The sequence below is a fragment of the Phyllostomus hastatus genome, unplaced genomic scaffold, assembly GCF_019186645.2.
Source record: "Phyllostomus hastatus isolate PE091 unplaced genomic scaffold, TTU_PhHast_1.1 phas_scaffold_555, whole genome shotgun sequence".
Lineage (NCBI taxonomy): Eukaryota > Metazoa > Chordata > Mammalia > Chiroptera > Phyllostomidae > Phyllostomus > Phyllostomus hastatus.
Genome location: NW_025334036.1, coordinates 1928738 through 1950000, shown reverse-complemented (window position 1 = coordinate 1950000; position 21263 = coordinate 1928738). Strand labels below are relative to the sequence as shown.

Below are 21263 nucleotides of genomic sequence, written 5' to 3'. Positions count from 1 at the left end.
GTTTCCTGTCACTCCCCTGCCCGTTTCCTGTAGCCTCCCCGTTGCCCACGGAGACCTTTAAAGCCAGGGGCTCACTCTGTGAGCGGGGGTGGTTTTCTGGAGACCCGCCTGTAGGATGGTGCGGTGGTCATACCATCAGCGGGTTTTATCAGCACAACCTTGTTAAATGGTCAACTCGGATTGGATAGATGGATGGAGCCAAATAAGGAGAAACCTCCTCCTTCGATGAACACACGTCGCTAGGCCCCTTTCCTGTATTTTCGTGCACACGCGGGGGTGGTGGTGCGGGCCGGGGACGCTTCCGGAAACGAAGGAGACGGGGGGCTGAGTGTGGAGAACCGGTGCCCGGCACTGTGCGTGCTCGGCGTCCCGGGGGCTGTGGAGTGGGCGTGAGTGCGTGTAGCCGGCCTGGGCGTGGACGTAGAAATGACGGTGTCACCGCGGTCTCGTTCGCAGCGACGGGTTCAAGGAGATCATGCCCTACGACCACTTCCAGCCTCTCCCTCGGTGAGTGACGACGCCCCTGCTTTCTTTCTGTGTTTGGCTCCAAGTCGTTCGTTTGGGAGGAACGGCTGCGTCTGCAGCAGGAGGCTGGGAGGCCGGGGTTGGGGTGGGGGGCGGGCGGGGGGCGGCAGACCCAGTGCAGGGAGGGAGCTCAGTGACAGGCGGCCTCCGGCGATGGGTGTCTGCGGTCCCTGCAGGGGTGGGGCGCGTCCTGCCCACCTGGGGCGTCGGAGGGAGCTCCCGCGTTGCCGGAGGTCAGAGTTTGCGCCCCGTTTCCACCCAGATGGCTGGCGTGGTCCTTTCTGACCTGGACTTTCTGGGACCCCAGGGATAGTGCCCTGGGGTGTTCCGTAGCCGGGGGGCCGCTGGCGGGTGCTTGCACACCCCGTGTTTAGCTGACCTGACCCTCGCCGAGGTCCCACCCACGAAGGGGAACGAGGGCAGGTGGGTTGTTCCCACTGGACGGTAGCCTCGGGGTCGGAGGGCAGTGGGGCGGCTGTGGCCGTGGACGGGGGCAGCCAGCGGGCGTGCCGACCCCCCCCTCCCCCCCAAGTAACGCGCCCTCTCTCGCCTGTTCGCTCCGGAGCTGGGAGCACAACCCCTGGACGGCGTGCTCCGTGTCCTGCGGCGGGGGCACGCAGCGGCGCAGCTTCGTGTGCGTGGAGGAGTCCCTGCACGGCGAGGTGCTGCAGGTGGAGGAGTGGAAGTGCATGTACGCGCCCAAGCCCAAGGTCATGCAGACCTGCAACCTCTTCGACTGCCCCAAGTGGGTCGCCATGGACTGGTCGCAGGTGAGCCGCGCGCGACCCCGGCCTCCGGCTTGTCGCGAGTGTTGGCCGAGGGCCACTGGTTCCTGCTGGCTCACATTTCCCCTAAAAAAAAAAAAAAAGAAGAAAAAAAAAGTTTGGGATGTTACATGCCATTTTACGTATATTTAGCTTGAGACCTAAAATTAATGTTGTCACAAGTTTAAACCAAAAAACATAAAAAGAGGCCATTGCTAACATGCGGTTCATGCTGGCATGTCCAGATCACTTGGTAGAGCATTTTTTATTTTTATGTATTTATTTTTAAGATTTTATTTATTTATTTTTAGAGAGGGAAGGAAGGGAGAAAGAGAGAGAGAAACATCAATGTGTGGTTGCTGGGGGCCGTGGCCTGCAACCTAGGCATGTGACCTGACTGGGAATCGAACCTGCGACACTTTGGTTCGCAGCCCGAGCTCAATCCACTGAGCTACGCCAGCCAGGGCTTAGAGCATTTTTAAAAAGTGCGCCCACGAGAATGTCAGTGATGCCCAGTCTTGCCGTCTGTCACTGAAAAAGCATGCGAGCGCGTTCTTGAAGAATTTGTAGGTTTTGCGTTTTTCCCTCCTGAACTCACATTTTGGACCCACTCTTTTCACGGGAGTTTATCCCGATTAATGTCCTTTTATGCTTTAAAGCCTGTTATTGATTGTTCTCTGAGAAAATGTCTAGCAATGGAAATTAGTTTATTTTAATGTCCTGTGGCTGACATGCTCCAAGTATTAAAAAAATGTGCCCGTGGGTTAAATTATTATTATAGTATTTAATTTTAATACATAATCAAGAGACATGAGTATATTTTTAAATTTTGGTGAATCATGATCACACATAAACAAAGTAAATTTTCACCCAAAATCAGTCTTTGTGGAAGATGAGGGAGGTTTAAAAAACAGTTCCTCGTGAGGCCGGGGATCGCGATAACTGTCCTCTTAGTGTTACTGTTGAGTTCTCCCTTCATTTCGCTCTGCACTTACTGACGCACGAAGATAACTTGCTCCAGCAGACACCCAGGCCGAGCTGGGGGCACTGGATCAGGGCAAGGCCCTGCTCTGACCTCCTGAGCTCCGTGCAGAGCGTCCGGCCGCAGTCCAGCACGGAAAACCCACGTCGCTTCTGCAAGCTGCGGGGCTGGCTTTCGGCTCTCAGAAGCCGTGTCCCCATGTTTCGTGCGGGCTTCAGCGCCGTGACGCTGGCGCCCCCCGCCCCCAGGAGGTCCTCCCTGCGTCACCGAAACTGCCACGCACTCTCGGCGACGAGAAGCGGCCGGCACGGCGGACCCGTGCGGCTCCAGGGAGGAGTCTGGAGACACCGGCTCCGCCAGCCTCCTCGGGGCCGCGCGGGAGGAGACGCGGCCCTTCGGTTCTATTGGCCGCCTCTGGTCGCGTTGCCCCCCATAACCGCGTTTTTTTTTTCTCCCCGGGCAGACTTTTTTTTTTCTTTCTTGGCCGGTGTAAAACCCCCTCTCCAGATCACGTAGATTCCAAACTGATCAAGGTCGGGTAGTTGAGTCAGTTTCCCAGAAGCAGGGTCTGATCTGCTTCTCCCTCGATTCTTGCAATATTGGCTGTAGCGGTTGTAGAGTGGCCAGAAGAAACGTCGGGTTCCGTGGGACACGTGTGGGTCTCTTGTCGCTCCGAAACTCTCCTGTGGCCATGCAGATGGCAGGCCTGCGGGAAGAACCTCTGAGCTTTACGAAGCCGTGGCCAAGTCGTGGTCATGGCAACAGGAATCTCTGGGGTGGGGTTCCATTCTGCTTCTCAGGAGCCATGCGACCTTGACCAAGGTCCTCGGGTTCAGTGGGCTGTGTCTGTCCGTTCAGTGTGAGGTGTGTGGGGAGGTGGAGTGAGGCCCCACCGGCAGGACTCTGCCTCTCCCAGGGCTGCATCCAGAACTGGGGAGTCCTGAGCTCGGGCAGTTTGCAGGTGACTCGTTAGAAAAAGGAATAGCCCTGGCGGGTGTGGCTCAGTGGGTTGAGTGTCAGTCTGGGAACCGAAAGGTCGCTGGTTCAATTCCCCGTCACAGCGCTTGCCTGGGTGTCGGCCCAGGTCCCCCAGTAGGGGGCTCTCGAGAGGTGACTGATAGATGTTTCTCTCCCTCTCTTTCTCCCTCCCTTCCCCGCTCTGTAAAAATAAATACATAACATCTTAAAAACAAAAGCCTTCCTTAAGAAAAAAAGGATAGAAAACAAAAATATTGGGTATCTAATCAAATGTTTATTTAGAATAAGAAAAGAAATTTAAAAAAATTTTTAAAGCTGGCAACAACCCTAATGTGAACTCTGGACTGGAGTTCATAATAATGTATCAATAATTTTGGTTCATCAGTGATGATGCCCAACCCCCCTAACGCACGGTGTTGGTAATGGGGGGAGGTCTCCTCAGTGAGGAGGCCTTGGGCACCTTCGAACTGGTGATCCATTTTTCTGCCAGCCCAAGATGGTCTTAAAAACTAAGTGTATTGATTTTTAAAAACGCCTACACATATGAACATATCCTCACTAACATGTAGATCAGTTGAAAAGATGTGTTAGATTTTCTCAACACGAAAACATTCCGCTCACGACCAAGAGCCCCTTCTAGATGAAAAATAAATCCCTCGAGAAAAAAACCGGCAGCACAAAGGTCACGTCTGTTGAGAAAACACAGCACAATGTTTTCATTAATTTTAACTGCCTGATAGGCACACGGTATTTTTCCCTAAACTCTCTGACACCAGCTTTGAAAGAACAGTGTCTGTAGCTGGGAGAGAGAGATGATCCCTGGGCACGGTCCCTCACAATTTAAATCAATAGTTTAGAAAACGCTCTTTCATCCTCACAAACTGTTTCGAAAAATGTCATGTAACTTTTTAATCAGATTTGAGGAAACTGACGTTTCCCTTCTGTTGGAGCGGGAAGACTTCGGGGGATTCCAACGTTTCTTGCCCCGAGACCCCACCTTCTGTGGTTCATGCCCACGCAGACAGGCAATTTCCACCCTGTTCCGCCTCGTGGCGCACGTCAGCTAATTCTGAAATCCCATGGCACACCAAAATTGCATTTTTTGCCAATCTGACAAAAAAAAATATTTTTTTTGCCGATCTAATTGATTTACAAAAAAAATAATAATGAATAGTAATTACCTAAACTTTTTGCTCTAAAGTGTCTTTTTTTAAAAGTCAGGTGCCTGTACTTATTTATAAGGCTTTTTAAAAACTTTTATTTATTTATTTTTAGAGAGAGAGGAAAGGAAAGAGAGAGAGAGAAACATCAATGTGTGGTTGCCTCTCGCGCACCCCACTCTGGGGACCCAGCCCACAACCCAGGCATGTGCCCTGACTGGGAATTGAACCAGCGACCCTTTGGTTTGTAGGCCGGCACTCAATCCACTGAGCCACACCAGCCAGGGCTATAAGGCTTTTTGGTACCAAGAATGAACCAACCAGATGCAACCTCGTTACGTGACGTGCCCGATCACATGCAAACCTGTTATGTGACCTGTGTATTTACGGTTCAGGACGGGGCATTCACGCCGATGGCTGTCGTTGTGTTGGCTGTTGTCATTTTTCCCTTCGACAGTCTGAGGGCAAAGAGCTCGGGGCCCCTGACCGAGTGAGTCAGGTACGGCACGTTTTAAGAATTCTCGAGGCACACTGGTTGAAAATCGCCGACGTAGGCAGCGGCTCCTCCTCTTCCTTTGCACGAGACGCGGAGCCTTCGTGGGTCTCCTGGTGAGCAAGGGCGTCACCGGCTTCTCTTTCCCTCCCCCAAGTGCACGGTGACCTGCGGCCGGGGGCTGCGCTACCGGGTGGTGCTGTGCATCAACCACCGCGGCCAGCACGTGGGCGGCTGCAACCCGCAGCTGAAGCTGCACATCAAGGAGGAGTGCGTCATCCCCGTCCCCTGCTACAAACCCAGAGGTAAGGCGGGCAGTGCGTCTCGCTCTGATCCGCTGCAGCTCACTAGCTTTCCGACAGAGTCGTCGTCCTGGCAGATGCCCTGGACCTCGACGGAGGAGCTGGACCTCAGGGTGTGATGGGTCCAGAGGGAGGGAGTGCGGAGCGCTTCTCGGTCCAGCCCCTAGTCTCAGGGCACGTACAGCAATTGGATGCAGCCTCTGCCTTGAAGAACATGTGGGGAGGAGGAGGAAGGGGAAGAAGGGCAGGAAGTTCCTACTGTTCTCTGTCCCCTGGTGTCCGATACCTGCCTCTCCCTGCGATGCCTGTCTCCTGAGGGAGGGAGGATGTGGTCCTCGTCCGGTCCTGCCGCCTGCCCCGGAGGGAGTGAAGACCTTCCGTGCCCCGTCTGGGTCTGCAGACGCATCCAGAATTTATTTTCCAGCCCTGTTGGTTCCACATGCCTGGGCCGCAGCGGGTAGCGCCCACGGGCAGGGTGCCTTCGCATCGTCTCTTGGTTACGTGTTCCTCTCTGCACAGGACCTCGAGTTTCCCCAGATGCTAGCACGGTGTTACCCACCCTGAGGACGCGACGTTTCTTTCTGGGCGTGGCAAAAGGACTATTCGCACCTGTTAGGGCCGAGGGCTTCTCCCTCGTGCGTTTGGAGAGGAGGGTACAACCCCCCTTTGTTATGTCTGCGTTCGTGGTCCGTACCCATCATCTCACAGTGAGCGGGTCAGCGAGTATTTACGTGAGGACGCCTGTCTCCTGGAAGAGCCGCGGGTTGCCAGGCAACGGGCAGAGACTGACTTTGTACCTTCCCCCCCTGACCTCTCTCCTCCTTCCTCCTTCACTCTGGGGGGGAGGGGAATGTGGCTTCCACGGCCCCTCTGCTCATGTCTGCGGTGTCCTTGCCGCTGCCCCAGATTATTTCCTTCTCACTTCATCGCCAGACTGTTTGTTTCTTCCTTAGCCTCTGGGGCAGGGCGGGGGGGCGGGGGGGCAGGGTTCAGAGGACAGCAGCGGCCCCAGCTCGCCCTGCATGGGGGCTGTCCCTGGGAAGGGCCTCCCCAGCGCCGGCAGCAGCCGTGAAAGTTCGGGTAAACCACGGCACAGATGCTCCGCCTCCCAGCCTTCCTGTTATTTGTGTTTCTCCGTTCCATCCTTCTCTCGACGGGCAGAAAGGGGCCGGGGCGGAAGAAAGCCGGCCGATGCGGTTGAAGTGGGACCTTATTTAATGTGCCAAGAGCACGCTGGCGTGAGTTTGGATTTGGGGAGTATGTGCAGCTGGGCCATGGGGTCATCGGGTCCCTGTTGATTGTGTGTCAGTTGAAGAAATCAACGACGGCCCTTTTCGGCTCCGCCCCGAAGGCCCCTCGTGTCCTGAGGCAAAGGACTCGGCCGGTCCTCCTCGGGGAAGCGGGACCGCTGCGTGGGCGGCGTCTCCAGCAAGCCGCGGTCACGTGCCCAGCTCCCTGGATAATTCACGGTCACTGAGCGTGTTGTGTATGTCCTTGTTTTTTCCCTTAGAAAAGAGCCCCGTGGAGGCTAAACTGCCTTGGCTGAAACAGGCGCGTGAGCTGGAAGAGACGAGAATAGCAACAGAAGAACCAACGTGAGTCCGAGGGCCTTTCACGGGAGCGGCCCGGGCGCGGCCCGTGAGCACGTGATCCGTGTGATTCCCCTCCCCCCCCTGCAGTTCGGGGAAACGTTTCAAATCCGAGTGACCGGCCGTGCAGACTCCAGAGAGCCCGGGCAGGCGGGCGGGCGGGCGGGCGGGCAGTCTTCTCTGAGTCACCGTTCGGCAGCCCTGCTCTGGCAGGGCCTGTGAGGCGCGCACGAAAGAATCGCCTTGTTTAGCTCCGGGCGGACCCAGGGGTCTGTCACGGCGGAGAGACGGGGGATCACTCCTGGGTCTAGATGAGCACGCAGGGTCTCACCGAGCACCATCACAGCGGTACACGTGTGGTTAGGTCGTGGTCGGTCTCTGTAAAAACAGTTATGTTGGGCCCTGGGTGGTGTGGCTCAGTGGACTGAGCTCGAGCTGGGAACCAAAGGGTCACTGGTTCGATTCCCAGTCAGGGCACATGCCTGGGTGGTAGGCTAGGTCCCCAGTAGGGGGCGCATGTGAGTGGCAACCACACATTGATGTTTCTCTCCCTCTCTTTCTCCCTCCCTTCCCCTCTCTCTAAAAATAAACAAATGAAACCTTAAAAAGAAAGGTTATATACTTAAAAAAAAAACAATTACATTGGAATACATCAGGGCGACCCGAGTCGTTATCAGATGATACCCTGAGCTGCACTGCTGGGGGGCACCAGCGAGAGAGGGGGCTCCTGAGTGTGCAGCCTAGAACCCCCCACTTCCAATGACGTGACCTTAGACCAGTCTTGAGTAGCTGTGTGTCTCACCCTTCAGGTGGGGTTTAGTCTCTCCAGGGCCCAGTCCCACTCAGAAATCCGGTGGCTTCCATCCACATGGGATTGGGGACATGTGGATTGGGATGTCATAAGTGGAAACTGAGAATGAAGAGCCGATCCGAGAGCCACCCCTGGAGGCAGGGGCAGAGGGGCCCCAAGAGAGCAAGACATCAGAGGCGCTGGGAGGCCGGCCGGGCCGCTGGGCTGGCTAGAGCGTCGTGGCCAGACGCCAGGGTGGCAGGTTCCGTCCCCAGTCAGGACACGTGCAGGGGTCGACCAGTGTGAATGTATAAAAAAAGTGGAACAACACGTGTGCATCTTTCTCCCGCCCCCCCGCTCTAAAATCCGTGAGAAATAAGTAACGACAAAACGGAGGTGCCCCGAGACTCCTGGGAGTCGGGGGAACGGTGGCACCGGCGAAGGACTCGTGCGGTGGGACCTTGGGCCCCACGTCACACATGTGAGGTCGGCGTGCCGGGTCCCGAGACGGCGGCTCCCGGGGGTGGAGGAGAGGGACCTCAGGTGCAGGGTCGCCGTCCTTCTCAGGGAGGGGGCTCCTGCTTGGACAGTCCGAAACATATTAAAAAGACGATAATAAGGATTTTGGACGAGTTGGTTAACGTCTCCAGACCGCCCAGCGGTACAAGGAGGGTGTTAGGCCCACCGCTCCACGAACTCTGGGCCAGCCCCGGGCTCCCATGATTCTGCAGGAGAAGGAACCCGTGGGGGAAAGGGGGCGGGCCTGGGAGGGAGTGTGCGGGGGTCTCCCACGGGGGGGTCCTCGGGTTCACAGTCTAGAGCGATGCCTCCCACCAGGGTCTCGTGTTCCCAAGCAAAGCTGCGTCCCCTTCTCCCAGCCCCTGGGCGTCTCCACGCTACCTTCAGTCTCTACACAGGTGTCACCAGCGGTTTTAGCAAAGCATCCAGGAGGCTTTGGGGTGGGGGTGCATCCAAGTTTGGGGACCACTGGATCCAATAGGGTCCCTTTCAGGGTCTGAAAGACTGTTGGATCTGTTGCCTTGGAAAACGGCGATGTCGTGTCGCTGCCGTGGGTTCTCACATTCCCTGGGCGGAGCTGTGTGTCCTCTGCTCCCTCGGGACCCCACTCCCTCCCCCTGCCCCCCCGCCGCCGGCAGGTGGGCGGAGCCCACAGCACCTGGCCCCGCCCCCTGCCCCCACCTTCACGCTTTCCCTGTGTCGCCAACTCCCGACTCCCCGACTCCCCCGGCTGGCTGGCCGCTCCAGCTCGTGTTCCTGGCTGCCTGGTGTGAAGTTTATAGCTCCCCTCCTCCCCTTCCGACGGCTCACTCCCTCGATTTCCGAGCAAAACCGCAGCCCAGCTCAGCTCCCAGGGCATCCTTTTATTAGCACTGTCTTTTGCGGTCTGGGGATGCTTGCTCGTTGACAGCACGGGGAAAGATGAACAGACCTGTAGTTCCTGCCAGACCCGCCCGCCCGGGGAAGATAAATATTTCTGCTTCTGCGGTTTCCCGTGGCCCGGGCTCTGAGCTTACATAGGGAGTGCGTGTTCAAAAGGCACTCCCCCCCCTCTGCTTTTTTAAATTAGGAAAATAAAAATGATAGCTTCTAAAGCTGAGCCAAGGAAACGGCAGTTCTGACCTTCTTAGCTTTCCAGCTGCGGGATGTGTTGACAGTTGGTCCGGCCCCTCTTCGGTTGAACAGTTCTTCCCTGGAGTCTTCGTCGTTTTGTGTGTGTGTGTGGGGAGGGGGGCGTTCAGGAGAGGAGGCCCCCTCCCCTGCCTCCCACGCGGGAACACCGAGGACGTGGGGCAGGTGGAGGGTGGATGCTCCCCGTGTTTCCCTCTCTGCCCTGTTCGCGTCTCCGTTCGTGGAAATCGCACTCGCTGGCATCCACTGCGGCTGCATCGCGGGCGTCTGTCTCACGAACGGACACAGGGAGGACTTCGTGGGCGCCAGGCCTCGTGCTGGGTGTTCCGTGGGGGTCTCGTTCTGACAGGGACCCCACGGGGGGCGTCGTCAGTGTCCTCCCTCTAGGGAGGAGGAGACCCGGGGTCTCACAGAGGTGAAGACGTGGTCCCACATTGCTGAGCTGCATAGTAGTGGCAGCCGGCCACTTTGTGGTGGGGGGCACCAGGGGGAGCCCCACGTGGAGGTCAGGTGACCCCACTCGGGTCTCGCCGCCCACCCTGGGGTTCGTGTGATGGGGAGACAGAGGAGGCAGCGACTGCCTGGTGGTGGTGTGAGCTGCACAGGGCAGGGACGGCTTCCCGGGAGGGAGGGGCCTCGACCTGCGCTTCTGAAGCGCACCCCGGGTCGGAAGCACCGCGTGTTGGGGGCTGGGGGCTGCATGCGGGGCGGCTGGTCCCCGAGGCCGTACCGGGGTGCCGAGGCACTGAGTGTGGAGGAGAGGGGGTGACCGCGGCCAGGAAGTAAGCAGGTCTTAGAGGCAAACCTCTGATGACGCATCTCAGATTTATGTTTTTTTCTTAATTCTACACATCATCCACGATGCATTTCCACGGACGTCTCTGTTTTTGAAGTGAGAGCATTGACCAAAGCTTCCTTTACTCCCAACGCACTTCCTGAGGGCCCCTGCCTTCGGGCCCTGAACCCTGGGGCTGGGAGCCAGGACGACGGGCGTTTCTTCGTGGGGCTGACGTGTGGCGGGGGCGTTCCGTGTTTGCTGGCTGGGACGCGCCGCCACGGACGGCGGCGGCGAAGCTCTGCCTGGGGCAGGGAGGTTGGCGCCTCCGGGAGACCCTGACAGCCCCACCTTGTGAGATTTTTTTTTAAATCCTCACCGGAAGATGTTTCTCGATTGGGGGGAAGGGAGATGGACATCGATGGGAGAGAGAAACATCGATCAGTTGCCTCCCACGCGTGCCTGGACCGGGGATCAAACCTGCGACCTTTCGGTGGACGAGACCACGCTCCAACCAGCCGAGCCACCACGGAAGGCCCACCCACTGAGGACTTTAAACGTCAGGCCTTGTTGCGTCTAAGCCGGCATCCCAGCCGCATTTTCTGGAATTACTTATGCCACGTCACCCCTGGACTCGAGGGCCGCATTCACCTGTATTTCAAGGATGTACCCCGTAGCTCCCCGCTGAGAACTCATAGCATGCTTTCGTATAGCATACGCTTTGGGGAGGTTTTGTAGTGAATAAACCTTTTGAACATTATTGGGCCCAAAGTCTCCCAAACTGACTCTTGTCACTGAACTCCCCTTTCTTTACCTGTCACCTGTTAACGCCCTACGATGGAAGCGTGGCTTCAGAACCTGTAACGTGTGTGCGTCCCGACTGAATCTGTTTCTTCTTTTTCTTAATATAAGATTTTATTTATTTATTTTTAGAGAGGGAAGGGAGGGAGAGGGAGAGAGAGAGAGAGAGAGAGAAACATCAATGTGCGGTTGCTGGGGGCCATGGCCTGCAACCCAGGCATGTGACCTGACTGGGAATCGAACCTACGATGCTTTGGTTCACAGCCCCAGCTCAATCCACTGAGCTATGCCAGCCAGGGCTGAATCTGTTTCTTCTTAAAGCTCAGGGCGGGAGTCCGTGGGTGTCCTCTGTAAAGGGCCAGACGGTGAGTATCCGGGCTTCACCGGCCAGTCACCGAAAAGACTCATCGGCCCTAAGCACCCTAGGCTCTGTTCCGATACATCGTTGATCATGGACACTGAAATTGGAATTTTACGTACTCCTCACCTGATACAAAATATTACCCTCTCGTCCCCCAACCGTTTGAAACTGTAAAATGTCTTCTTAGCTGGCAGGCTGCCCAGATGCAGGTGGGCTGGGTTTGGGCTTTCGGCTGTAGGTTGGTGACCTCGGGTTAGTGGGTAATAATAATTCAGGATGAGACATACGTGAACGCTTCATCCAGCTGGATTATGTTGTGCCTTTCGTGTTTTCTAAGAGCTTCAGATGCTTAGTGTATGTTTATATGCTACATGGAAGAGAATCTAAAGCCTCATCTGCTCTGCAGAAAGCATTGCTCAGCCTACGGTGTGGTTTCTAAGTATGTATTTGAGACAGTTGAATATCAAATCCCTGAATGTTAGCAAAGGGGACACTCGATAAAGATTTGACGACTAAATATTGGTGAAAATCCTCATGTTATAAAAGAAATCAGATTAGAAGTTATCACTACAGAACTGTTTATTACCACCTCTTTATTTTTTAAAATTGTTTGCATTGAGAAGTGAAGCATTTCATAACTTTTTTCTTTTAAAGATTTTTATGTATTTATTTTTAGACAGAGGGGAAGGGAAGGAAAAGGAGAGGGAAGGAAACATCAATGTGTGGTTGCCTTTCTTGCCCCCCCTACTGGGGACCTGCCCCACAGCCCAGGCATGTGCCCTGACTGGGAATCGAACTGGTGACACTTTGGGTCAAAGTCCAGTGCTCAATCCCCTGAGCCACACCAGCCAGGGTTGTATTACCACATCTTAACGGTGTTATGCAAATACCAGGGCACCGGATTGAATTATAGAACGGATGCAAAACTGTCGTTTCTCTGCGGTGAGACATTCTCTCTGTTGCTAATAAGATTTGAAAATTTCTTGACGTCCATCGTTGCGCGTCCACAAATGCATCGCATTCCGCGTGGATTGGACTGCGTCTGGACGACACTGTTGTTCCCTGCAGATGCTTAGTGTATGTTTCTGTGTCACGTGGGAGAGAATCTGAAGCCTCATCTGCCCTGCAGAAAGCATTGCTCAGCCTCCAGTGTGGTTTCTGAACGTGCATTTGAGACAGTTGAATAAAATCCCTGCATGTTAGCAAAGGGGAGATGCTTTTCGCGCTTCCTTCAGTGGCCCGGACGTCACGACCACCTGCCTCCCTGGTTCTCCGCAGGTTCATCGCCGAGCCCTGGTCAGCCTGCAGCGCCACCTGCGGGCCGGGCGTTCAGGTGCGAGAGGTCAAGTGCCGCGTGCTGCTCACGTTCACGCAGGCGGAGACGGAGCTGCCCGAGGAGGAGTGCGAGGGCCCGCGGCCGCCCGCCCAGCGGCCGTGCCTCCTCCAGGCCTGCGAGGACGGCCCCCCCGCCCTCGCGCCGGACGCCTCCCTCCCCGAGACGGACGGCGAGACGACGTACCACTGGGAGTACGCGGGGTTTACGCCTTGCACCGCGACGTGTCTGGGAGGTACGGGACCCTTTGCTTCGGGGGGCAGGCGGGCGGGGGGGGGCTGTGGTCTGAGAACTGACTGCGCGGGGTGAGCGAATATGCAAATGAGCAGACATGTACAGGAGGCTAAATCATTGGAATAACAGGAAACAGTGCCTTTCCTTCTGTTTGTTTATTTTTTATTGTGATTATTGTAGAAAGAGATAGGATAGTGGGACTGTATCCTGACCCCATAAAAAGGTATATTCTTTGGCCTGAACAGCTGCATAATGGAGGCAGGGAATGGAGTCACTGGTATTGGGGGTACAGAGGGTGGGGTGCAGAGCTGATGGGCGGAGGCGGTCGGTCTGGTGCCGTAGGCCGCCCTCGGTCAGACCTCAGCCTCGGGAAGCATGCAGGTTCACGGCCGCTTGGAAAGGCTGCTGTTGATGGAATCCCTGTTGCATCTACTGTCCTCCCGATTTCAGTCCTCCCGGCGGGCACGCCGGGTCCTGGGACGTCAGCGCCCACCTCGGGGTTGCCGGAGGAGAGTGACCGGCGAGTTCCCACTCCGTGGGGCAGGTCTTGAGCTCTGGTCTCTGGAGCCCGATGCAGCCGGAATGATGGCAGATGACGCTCTGGTGCCCACAGAGCTGGCCCCACCCAGGACGGCTCACCCCTCTGGGATGACTCCCGCCCCCATAAACAGCGTTATGAATAAATATTTCACACTCCATCACAGTCAATTTTAGGACACTTTGCCCTGAAAGAACCCTGTACCGGTAAACGGTCACTCCCGGTTCTCCCGGCCCGAGTCAGCCTCCGGCGACCACTAATCCACTCGCAGTCCGTCCTGGACGTTTTCCGTAAACAGAATCACCACACATGGTTCTGGACGGCTGGCTGCTTTCCTGTGATTGCAGTGGATTCAAGGTGGACCCGTGATGCAACGCGACTCGGCCCTTGGTTCTGATGACTGAATACTCTTCTGTGGTGCGGGGAGACTGCATTCTGTTTACCACTCAGACGTCAGAAGTTCGGGCTGTTCGCATGTCTTTGGTGTTAGGAGTAATGCAGCCGAGAGCACTCGTGTCCACGTTTTTGTATGGATGTATGTTTTCGTTTCTCCTGGGTATACCCCTAGGGGTAGTCGAATGACCTTTGTCTGGTCCTAGGATAGTATCACTGAAAATGAGCCCTGGATGGTGCTCCTCAGTGGACTGAGTGCCTGCCTGCGAACTGAAAGGTCGCCAGTTCGATTCCCAGTCAGGGCACAGGCCTGGGTTGCAGGCCAGGTGCCCAGTTGGGGGCCTGTGAGAGGCAACCAGTCGATGTTTCTCTCCTTCCCTTTCTCCCTCCTTTCTCCCCTCTGTCTAAAGTAAAGGAATAAAATCTTTTTTTAAAAAAATGAGCTTTGGGTACCTATTCACCCAAATTTTACAGTGGGGGTGGGGGGGAAGCTGAGGCTCAGAGGCCATCACACAGTCCAAAACAGAAGATGGACAACGTACTTGTCACCCCTTAGAGAGAGCGGGTTGAATGATCTCGGGGACATAAAGTACAGCTCGGGGAATATAACCAGCCATGCTGTAACGCTGTGTATGGTGCCGGGCGGGGGGGACTGGGAATATCTGGGGGTCACTTTGTACAGGGTCTAACCACTCTGCTGGACACCTGACACCAATAGACAACAATACCGCGTGTCAACTATAATTGAAAAACCAAAATTAAAAACAAAAAGACAGTGAAAGGCAAAGGAACCGACAAATTACCCTGAGAGGGTGGGTGGGGATGAGCTGGAAGGCACCGCTGTGCTTAGATAACCTTGCAGAGTTAGAGGGGCAGCTCCTCAAACGGGGTTAGGGTTAGGGGCTTCTGTCCGGCTGTTCCTAGTTACGTGTGTGTGAGTGTTTGTGGGTGAATGGTTTGCTGGGCGAATGGACAGATGTGGTATTATCCTGCTGCCTACAATGCACTGGTATCTAATTCCAGGGTTTGCACATGTATGTCTTTATGTGTGCATGTGTATGTGCATGTGCGTGTGTGTACCCAGATGACATGGATGAACGCAGGTGTCCTCCATCAGTGCATCAGCGGGTGGAGCACCAGCCAGCCTTCCTGCAAATGGGGAACAGAGGGAGGAGGGAAACCGAATCGGCCCGCTCTGGGCTCCTCGTGGCCCACTCCCTGGGGCGCGGTGGGGGGGGTGTTCCCGACACGGTACATTAGCAGTGGCTGTTCTGTTCACCTCGAATCCCTCCCCATCGTGACTGGCCTCTAGCTGTGGTGCCTTCCAGCCACTCTGGACATAACCGGTCCCTTCCTGTCAGGCTCCGCGGATGTTTATGGCGCCACACTCAGGGCCGGACGGCTTTCAATGATCTTTAATCTTCACCAGCTGTCTCCTCCACCGGTTTCCAAAAGGGTCTCACCTATCCGGAGTGCTCTGAAGCGTGCGTTTAGACGTCAAGACGGGCACTGTTCTCGAGCGCGTCCCTGGGTCCGTAGCGTAGCGGCTGGGCTTCCTTCTTTTTCATTATCCGGGAGTTCGCACCCTAGCACGCTGGCCCGTCAGCAGAGAGAAGAATTTGTGCTAGCTCTGCTGTCCACTGTGGCCCTGGGCACGCACCTGTACCGTCTGTACATGCTTATGTGTGTGTGTGCTTTGTCTGTGTGTGTCTTGTCTGTTTCTGAAACTGCATCACGACATGTTAACGCAGCATCGCATGAGGCACCCCCACGTGAAGTGGGTGTATTCTTTAACAGATTTATAGTAGTGGGTAAGATGAAGTTGGAGTTCCTCCATGCTTTTCAATCGCCTTAAATCGTGCATATCATGGGAAGTGTCTGTTTAAAAGCGTGCCAAGAGCTGGCTCCTACACCTGTCTAAGTCCAGTTCTTCTTTCCCCCTCTTGGGGGCAGCACTGAGGGGAAGGACCACGGCCCCCTGCTGACCTCATTTTGAAATCCACACCCCCCCACCGCTTATTGTTGCAGTGGATTCCAGTTCTTAGTTGTTCAGTCAATTCTCTAGCTTAGACTTTCTTGAGAAAAGAGTCATCCATTTCACGAAGATATTGCGATTATTATCAAGAGTTGTTCATCCGGTCTCAAGTTGCTTTATGCTTCTTCCCTCTTTTTTTTTTCTTGCCACAACCAATGTGTCCTCTGTTGACTCTGTTGGACCTAAGAGTCTTACAGGGACTGACTTTCTAGAAATTCTAATGGCAGGATTTGGAGGGTTTCATAGTTTGTTATTCATTTATAGTTGCACGCTGGTATGGTCTGAGAATGTTGCAATTTCTGGCTCTCGGAAAAGATTGCAGTTTCTTTATAGACTCGTGTAGGATTGATTTTTACAATTGTTCTATTAAGTGCTGAAAGAGGGCGGGGTACATCTATTTCTAGGGGCCAAGGCTAGTTGGCGATCAAATCAACGTAACTCTTTTCTTCATATTACTTTTCCGTGTTTATGTCACCGCCTGATGCATGAAATACTACTGGGTGGCATTTTACAGCTCCCAGCAGTGGGCTTTGCTCAGAGCTCTGGGCACCTCCCGCTGCACGTGCGTTCTGTTGTCGGGGCGCTGATCGTCCAGGACGGGTTTGCACGACTTTCCACGCTCACTCACAGACCAGAGGGAGCCTGTTTGCTCATGGGTGGGCTCTGCTTACCCTCTTAGCGTCTGTGTTTTCACCCTGTCATCATCAATTTCTCGATGAAGTCTCTGAATTTTTTTTTTGCCAAAAATATGGTAATGTCCGATTGTGACACTGTGGGAGTCAGAGGCCATGTGTGAGGAGTGTCGCTGCCTCCTCTGCCGAAAGGGACTCGTGAAAAGGGTGTCGCTGAAATTCCCACGCCCGACTTACGTTACGTCTTCTGATGCTTCCTGGCTTTACTGCCCACCTTTTGTTAAGCGCAACATGAAGGAAGCCGATTGTTATCCTTTTTGCTTCTGCTTTTGAAGACAAAGGTTTTTATGGAACCTCCTGAAGTGCCACGTGTTAAAATCCCAGCGTAGGTCCAGCGTTTGGGGATGGGAGGTCCTCTGGCGGCCGTCCTTGGAGAACCCCCCTGCGTCAACAAGTCCTCTAAGTCATCTGCTAAATGTGTCCTCTCTTCGGAGTGACTTCCTTTAAGAGGGAGAAGTTTGTCGTGAGTGTTCTAACATGCCACCCCAAACGGTTAAAACGGGGTGACTGTGGTGCTTTGAGGCCCACCCGCTTGGTCTCCAGAAAACACTCCAAAATAGTCTCTGTTTTCTAAAGAATTTTGATTATGAAATAAAATAGATGTGCACGATTGCTTTCTTTTTCTGAGACTAAAAATAAATGAAGCTTGCCCCGGCCAGCTAGCTTGGTGGGAGCATCGGCCCGCATACCCAAGTGCCGCGGGTTCAACCCCTGGATGCAGCGAGTACGGGAGGCAACCGATCAATATTTCCCTCTCACACTGATGCATTTATCTGTCTCTCCCCCTTCCTTTCTCTCTAAAATCAATAAATATATTCTCAGGTAAAAAAACAGGTTTATGAAAGATGCCTAGAGATATGAAATGGTATCCTGCCATGGTCAGGAACCTAAGATTACACAGGAAGAAAGCAGGAGAAAATTTAGTCGAAAGAATGAAACATCACAAATATGTATTTCCTATATACTTTGGCCCATCCTGCATCCTATAAAACACTGTAAAATGGTTGGATCGAAACATGGCATTTGGTAGCGTGGTCAGTTGCTGTTACAATTTTTACCTGATTTTCTTCATCAGAAGTTAGATTTGTGTTTTGCTCAGCTCTGATTTCCCAAGAATCGCTCATATGGCCACGGACAGAGAACAGAGGTGGAGACAGGGTCTTCGGGGTCAGGCAGACCAGTGTGGCCTCGCAGGACACGGGAACCTCGGTGACAGTTTACAGGCGAACAGGGCGAGCTCAGTGCTTTGGGGAGCCGGCTGGGGGCCCTGTGTTCTGCGGTCCTTGGAAACCGAAAGAAAGGCTGCTGGATGGGGAGGCAGGAGATCTAAGTTTTAGTTTCTAATCTACCACTTTTTTTTTCTTTGCTTTTCTCAATGTCAGTTTCCTTAATATTGAATAAACAACGTGGCGACACTGACACTATTCTTTTGGCCTCATGAGATTACATCAAACTCCAGTAATACACCTAAAAGCACCTTGCACACTCCTGGGCACTTCCCCACTGGGAGGCCGAGCACAGACCTACGGAGAATTACTGTGCCCCGGAGCTCAGACCGCGGTGGAAATTTTCACAGAGGTTATAGGTCAAATGGAGCGCCTGTGCAACGACGCAGAGAGAATGGTGCCATTTAGCAGCTGACTTGAAAGGTCCTCTTAGGGAAACTCGGGAGTATTTTTTCAAGGATCATCTTTGAGGGACCCGCTGGCTTTGAGTCCACGTGGCATGTCGACAAGTTGGAAGGTCGGATAGGGAGTCAGGGATGCTCCTTAATGTTTCAAGGGGAGTGTCCTTGGGGAGAGGAAGTCGAGGGGCTGAGTTTGAAGTGACCGAGAGAATGTCAAAGATGGGGGACCTCAGAGAATGCATGATTTGCTCCCACGTGTCCCCTGAAATGCAGTCTTCACCCACGCGATAGTGTCCAAAGGGCTGTGGCTGAAGAGCCAGACATCCTGACACTCGGTTTTCTTTCTTTTTCTTTCTTTCTTTCTTTCTTTCTTTCTTTCTTTCTTTCTTTCTTTCTTTCTTTCTTTCTTTCTTTCTTTCTTTCTTTCTTTCTTCCTTTCCTTCTCTCTCTCTTCCTTCCTTCCTTCCTTCCTTCCTTCCTTCCTTCCTTCTTTCTTTCTTTCTTTCTTTCTTTTTTTTTCCGTCAAAGTTATCTGCATTTTTCCCTCTTTCCGACCCGCAGGCCGTCAGGAAGCCATCGCCGTGTGCTTGCACATCCAGACCCAGCAGACCGTCAACGACACCCTGTGCGACACGCTCCACCGGCCCCCGGCCATGAGCCAGGCTTGCAACACGGAGCCCTGCCCACCCAGGTAGGTGCGGTCTCGTGCCCCCGGGGCGCCCCGTGCCCGGGAGGCAGCGCACCTGTGCACGGGGACTGGGTTCACAGGGCCGCTCGGCCCGGCCTCACTGGGCTGCACCCTCCCTGCTCACGTTCGGCTGCTGCCGTGGTTCTTGCTCTGCCGCGCAGGTGCTGCCCAGCTGTTAGCAGGAGGCCTCGCTTCCGCCTGCACTAAACACGCATGAACACGCATGGCCTGCTGCTGGCAGAACCGAGAGGCCAACGGGCTTGTTCTCTTTCCCCGCCTGTCTGGCCGAGGGCGCTTCTCGGCCGAAGGCCACACGGCAGAGCGCAGGGTTGAGCAGCGTGAGCACCGGCACCCAAGGGGGCCGGGCCATGTGCGTTCGGGGGCCGAGGGATCTCCCGTCTGTCCCGAGAGCTGGCGCCGTGGGTTAGCGCGCTGGGTCGCAGAGGGCGGGGTGCAGCGAGGTGCGGACCTCGAGGACTAGGTGCGGAGGGCTTCTTTGGGTCTCCTTGGTAGGAGAGGTTGACCTTAAAGGTTCGTCGGCTTCCCTGCTTGCATCCGAAGATCCTGGGGAATTTCGTCAGGAGGGAGTTTCATCAGAAAGTTCCCCCCAGTTTCTCTGTCCCGGGGTGTTGCTGGCTACGGGGGCCGCAGCTCAAGGCTTCTCACTCAAGACCCCCCAGAACCCAGCCCCGAGCTTCCCTTCCTCTTGCCCCCTTTGCCTTGATGGTCTCAGTCAGTCTTCTGCGACCAGACTGGCGTCCCATGAAGAGGCTTTTTCTGGTTTCAGTTCTCCTCCGGTAACACGGACACAACATTCTTGACAGCGTACGACCCAATATATATATTTTAAGATTTTATTTATTTATTTTTACAGAGAGGGGAAGGGAGGGAAAAAGAGAGGGAGAGAAACATCAATGTGTGGTTGCCTCTTGCACGGCCCCTACTGGGGACCTGGCCTGCAACCCAGGCATGTGCCCTGACTGGGAATCAAACCTGCGACGTTTGGTTCAAAAGCCAGCGCTCAGTCCACTGAGCCACACCAGCCAGGGCACCGCCCAATATTTTATAAATCTCTCCTGCACATTCTTAGTGGCCACTGCCTTCATTCACACCCATGTGGCCTGAACTGTGGGCCTCTCAGATGCCTGTGGATACGTGTGCAGAGTGACCGTGTGAACCTCTCACACGAAACCCTTCCGTCGTGGATTAAAATCCACACTCGCGACTTTGGCATAGCACTGGTTTCCCGGGGCTGCTGCAACAAAGGATCACAAGCCAAGTGGCGTGTGATTGAACAGAAACATTGTCTCCGAGTTCTGGACACTAGAAGGGCAGAAACCAAGGCGCCGTCCACAGGGCCAGCGCCTTCCGGGGGCTGCGAGGCAGCACCTCACTTCTGCAGCCTCTGGCATTCCTCGGCCTGGGGGTGGCGTTTTCCCGTGGTCGTCCTGCTGTCTGTCTCAGCGCCTGAATTCCCTCTTTGACCCCCTGAGGTTGCCACTGGTGCTGGGTTAGAGCCCACCCTGCTGAGGCATCCTAGCTTGATCACCTGCAAAGACCCCCTTTCCAAAGAAGGTCTCGCCTGCAGGTGCTGGGGTTAGGTCTTCAACGTCCTTGGGGGCGGGCCCTTCAGCCCCAAACAGCGTGAAAGTCTTCTGTGGCCCCAGTTTTAGGTTCTTGAACCACACCTCCTGGCACTGCCTCTCTTACCACCCACGTGGTCACTCAGCAGAAGGAGCGTGCTCCGTGGCCACGGTCATTTTCGCCGTGCCCGGTGCTCACGCTCCGTCCTGCCTCGCGGGCGTGGCGCAGCCGCAGCCGGGAGCCCTTCTCTGACCGTGGAATATGCTAATTCTCTCCCGTAAAAGTAACCATTGGCTTCCCTCTCGCCGAGTAAAGAAACCCAACAGGATGGGAAATGGGGTCTTCACCCCAGGCACTCGAAGCAGGGGAAGTCCCCTCCCCGTCCCCGGAGACGTGGAAGTCCCTCGGGGACCTGGGGTGGGACCCCGGCCAGGTTCCCCTGTGTCCAGGCATTTCAGGCACGCCCTCAGCTCTCTCTGGGCCTAGTCTGAATCATGACGGAAGGTGGGAGACTTCGGGGTCCCCCAGGCCCCCCTCGGCGCCCATCTTTCCTGGTGGAGGAGTGCTCCCCGCTGGCGTCTTCTGTTTGCGTCTCCAGAACCACGCCCGGTCTCCGTGCTCTTGGCCTCTTGTGTCTCCTCCTGAGCAGCTCTGCGTGCCCGGGCTGGCCTGGGTTCTTCCGCCAGCAGCCTGGGCCTGGCCTGCCCGGGGGGTCAAGGCGGGGCCGGGGGGGGGGGGTGGTGAGTCTGGTCCAAGCCGCTGCAGTCCTGCCTCTGCTCAGCAGATGGGGAGACTTCCCAGGTCTGGAAACCGTGGCAGCAGGCTGCTGCCTCCGCCGGGTGTGTGCTGGTTCCCCGGTGCACCAGCCAGCCGTGGGCGGGATGCCCTGCCCTGCCCCTGGCCCCCCCCGCCCCGCCCCCAGCCCCAGCCTGGGCAGGAGCCGACTCTCGCTCCTTACCTTCCCATCAG

The 21263-nt window shown here is 55.2% G+C and overlaps 1 protein-coding gene across 2 annotated transcripts in view; it reads left to right on the top strand.

Moving 5' to 3' along the window:
* ADAMTSL3 (ADAMTS like 3) overlaps positions 1-21263 on the top strand; it is a 133456-nt gene that overhangs the window by 76897 nt on the left and 35296 nt on the right. For both annotated transcript variants that reach the window (XM_045824996.1, XM_045824997.1), the window contains exons 12-17: positions 457-507; positions 1091-1295; positions 5060-5207; positions 6715-6799; positions 12449-12738; positions 18584-18713. In XM_045824996.1, coding sequence (XP_045680952.1) covers positions 457-507; positions 1091-1295; positions 5060-5207; positions 6715-6799; positions 12449-12738; positions 18584-18713 — 909 coding nt within the window. The remainder of the gene's footprint in view (positions 1-456; positions 508-1090; positions 1296-5059; positions 5208-6714; positions 6800-12448; positions 12739-18583; positions 18714-21263) is intronic.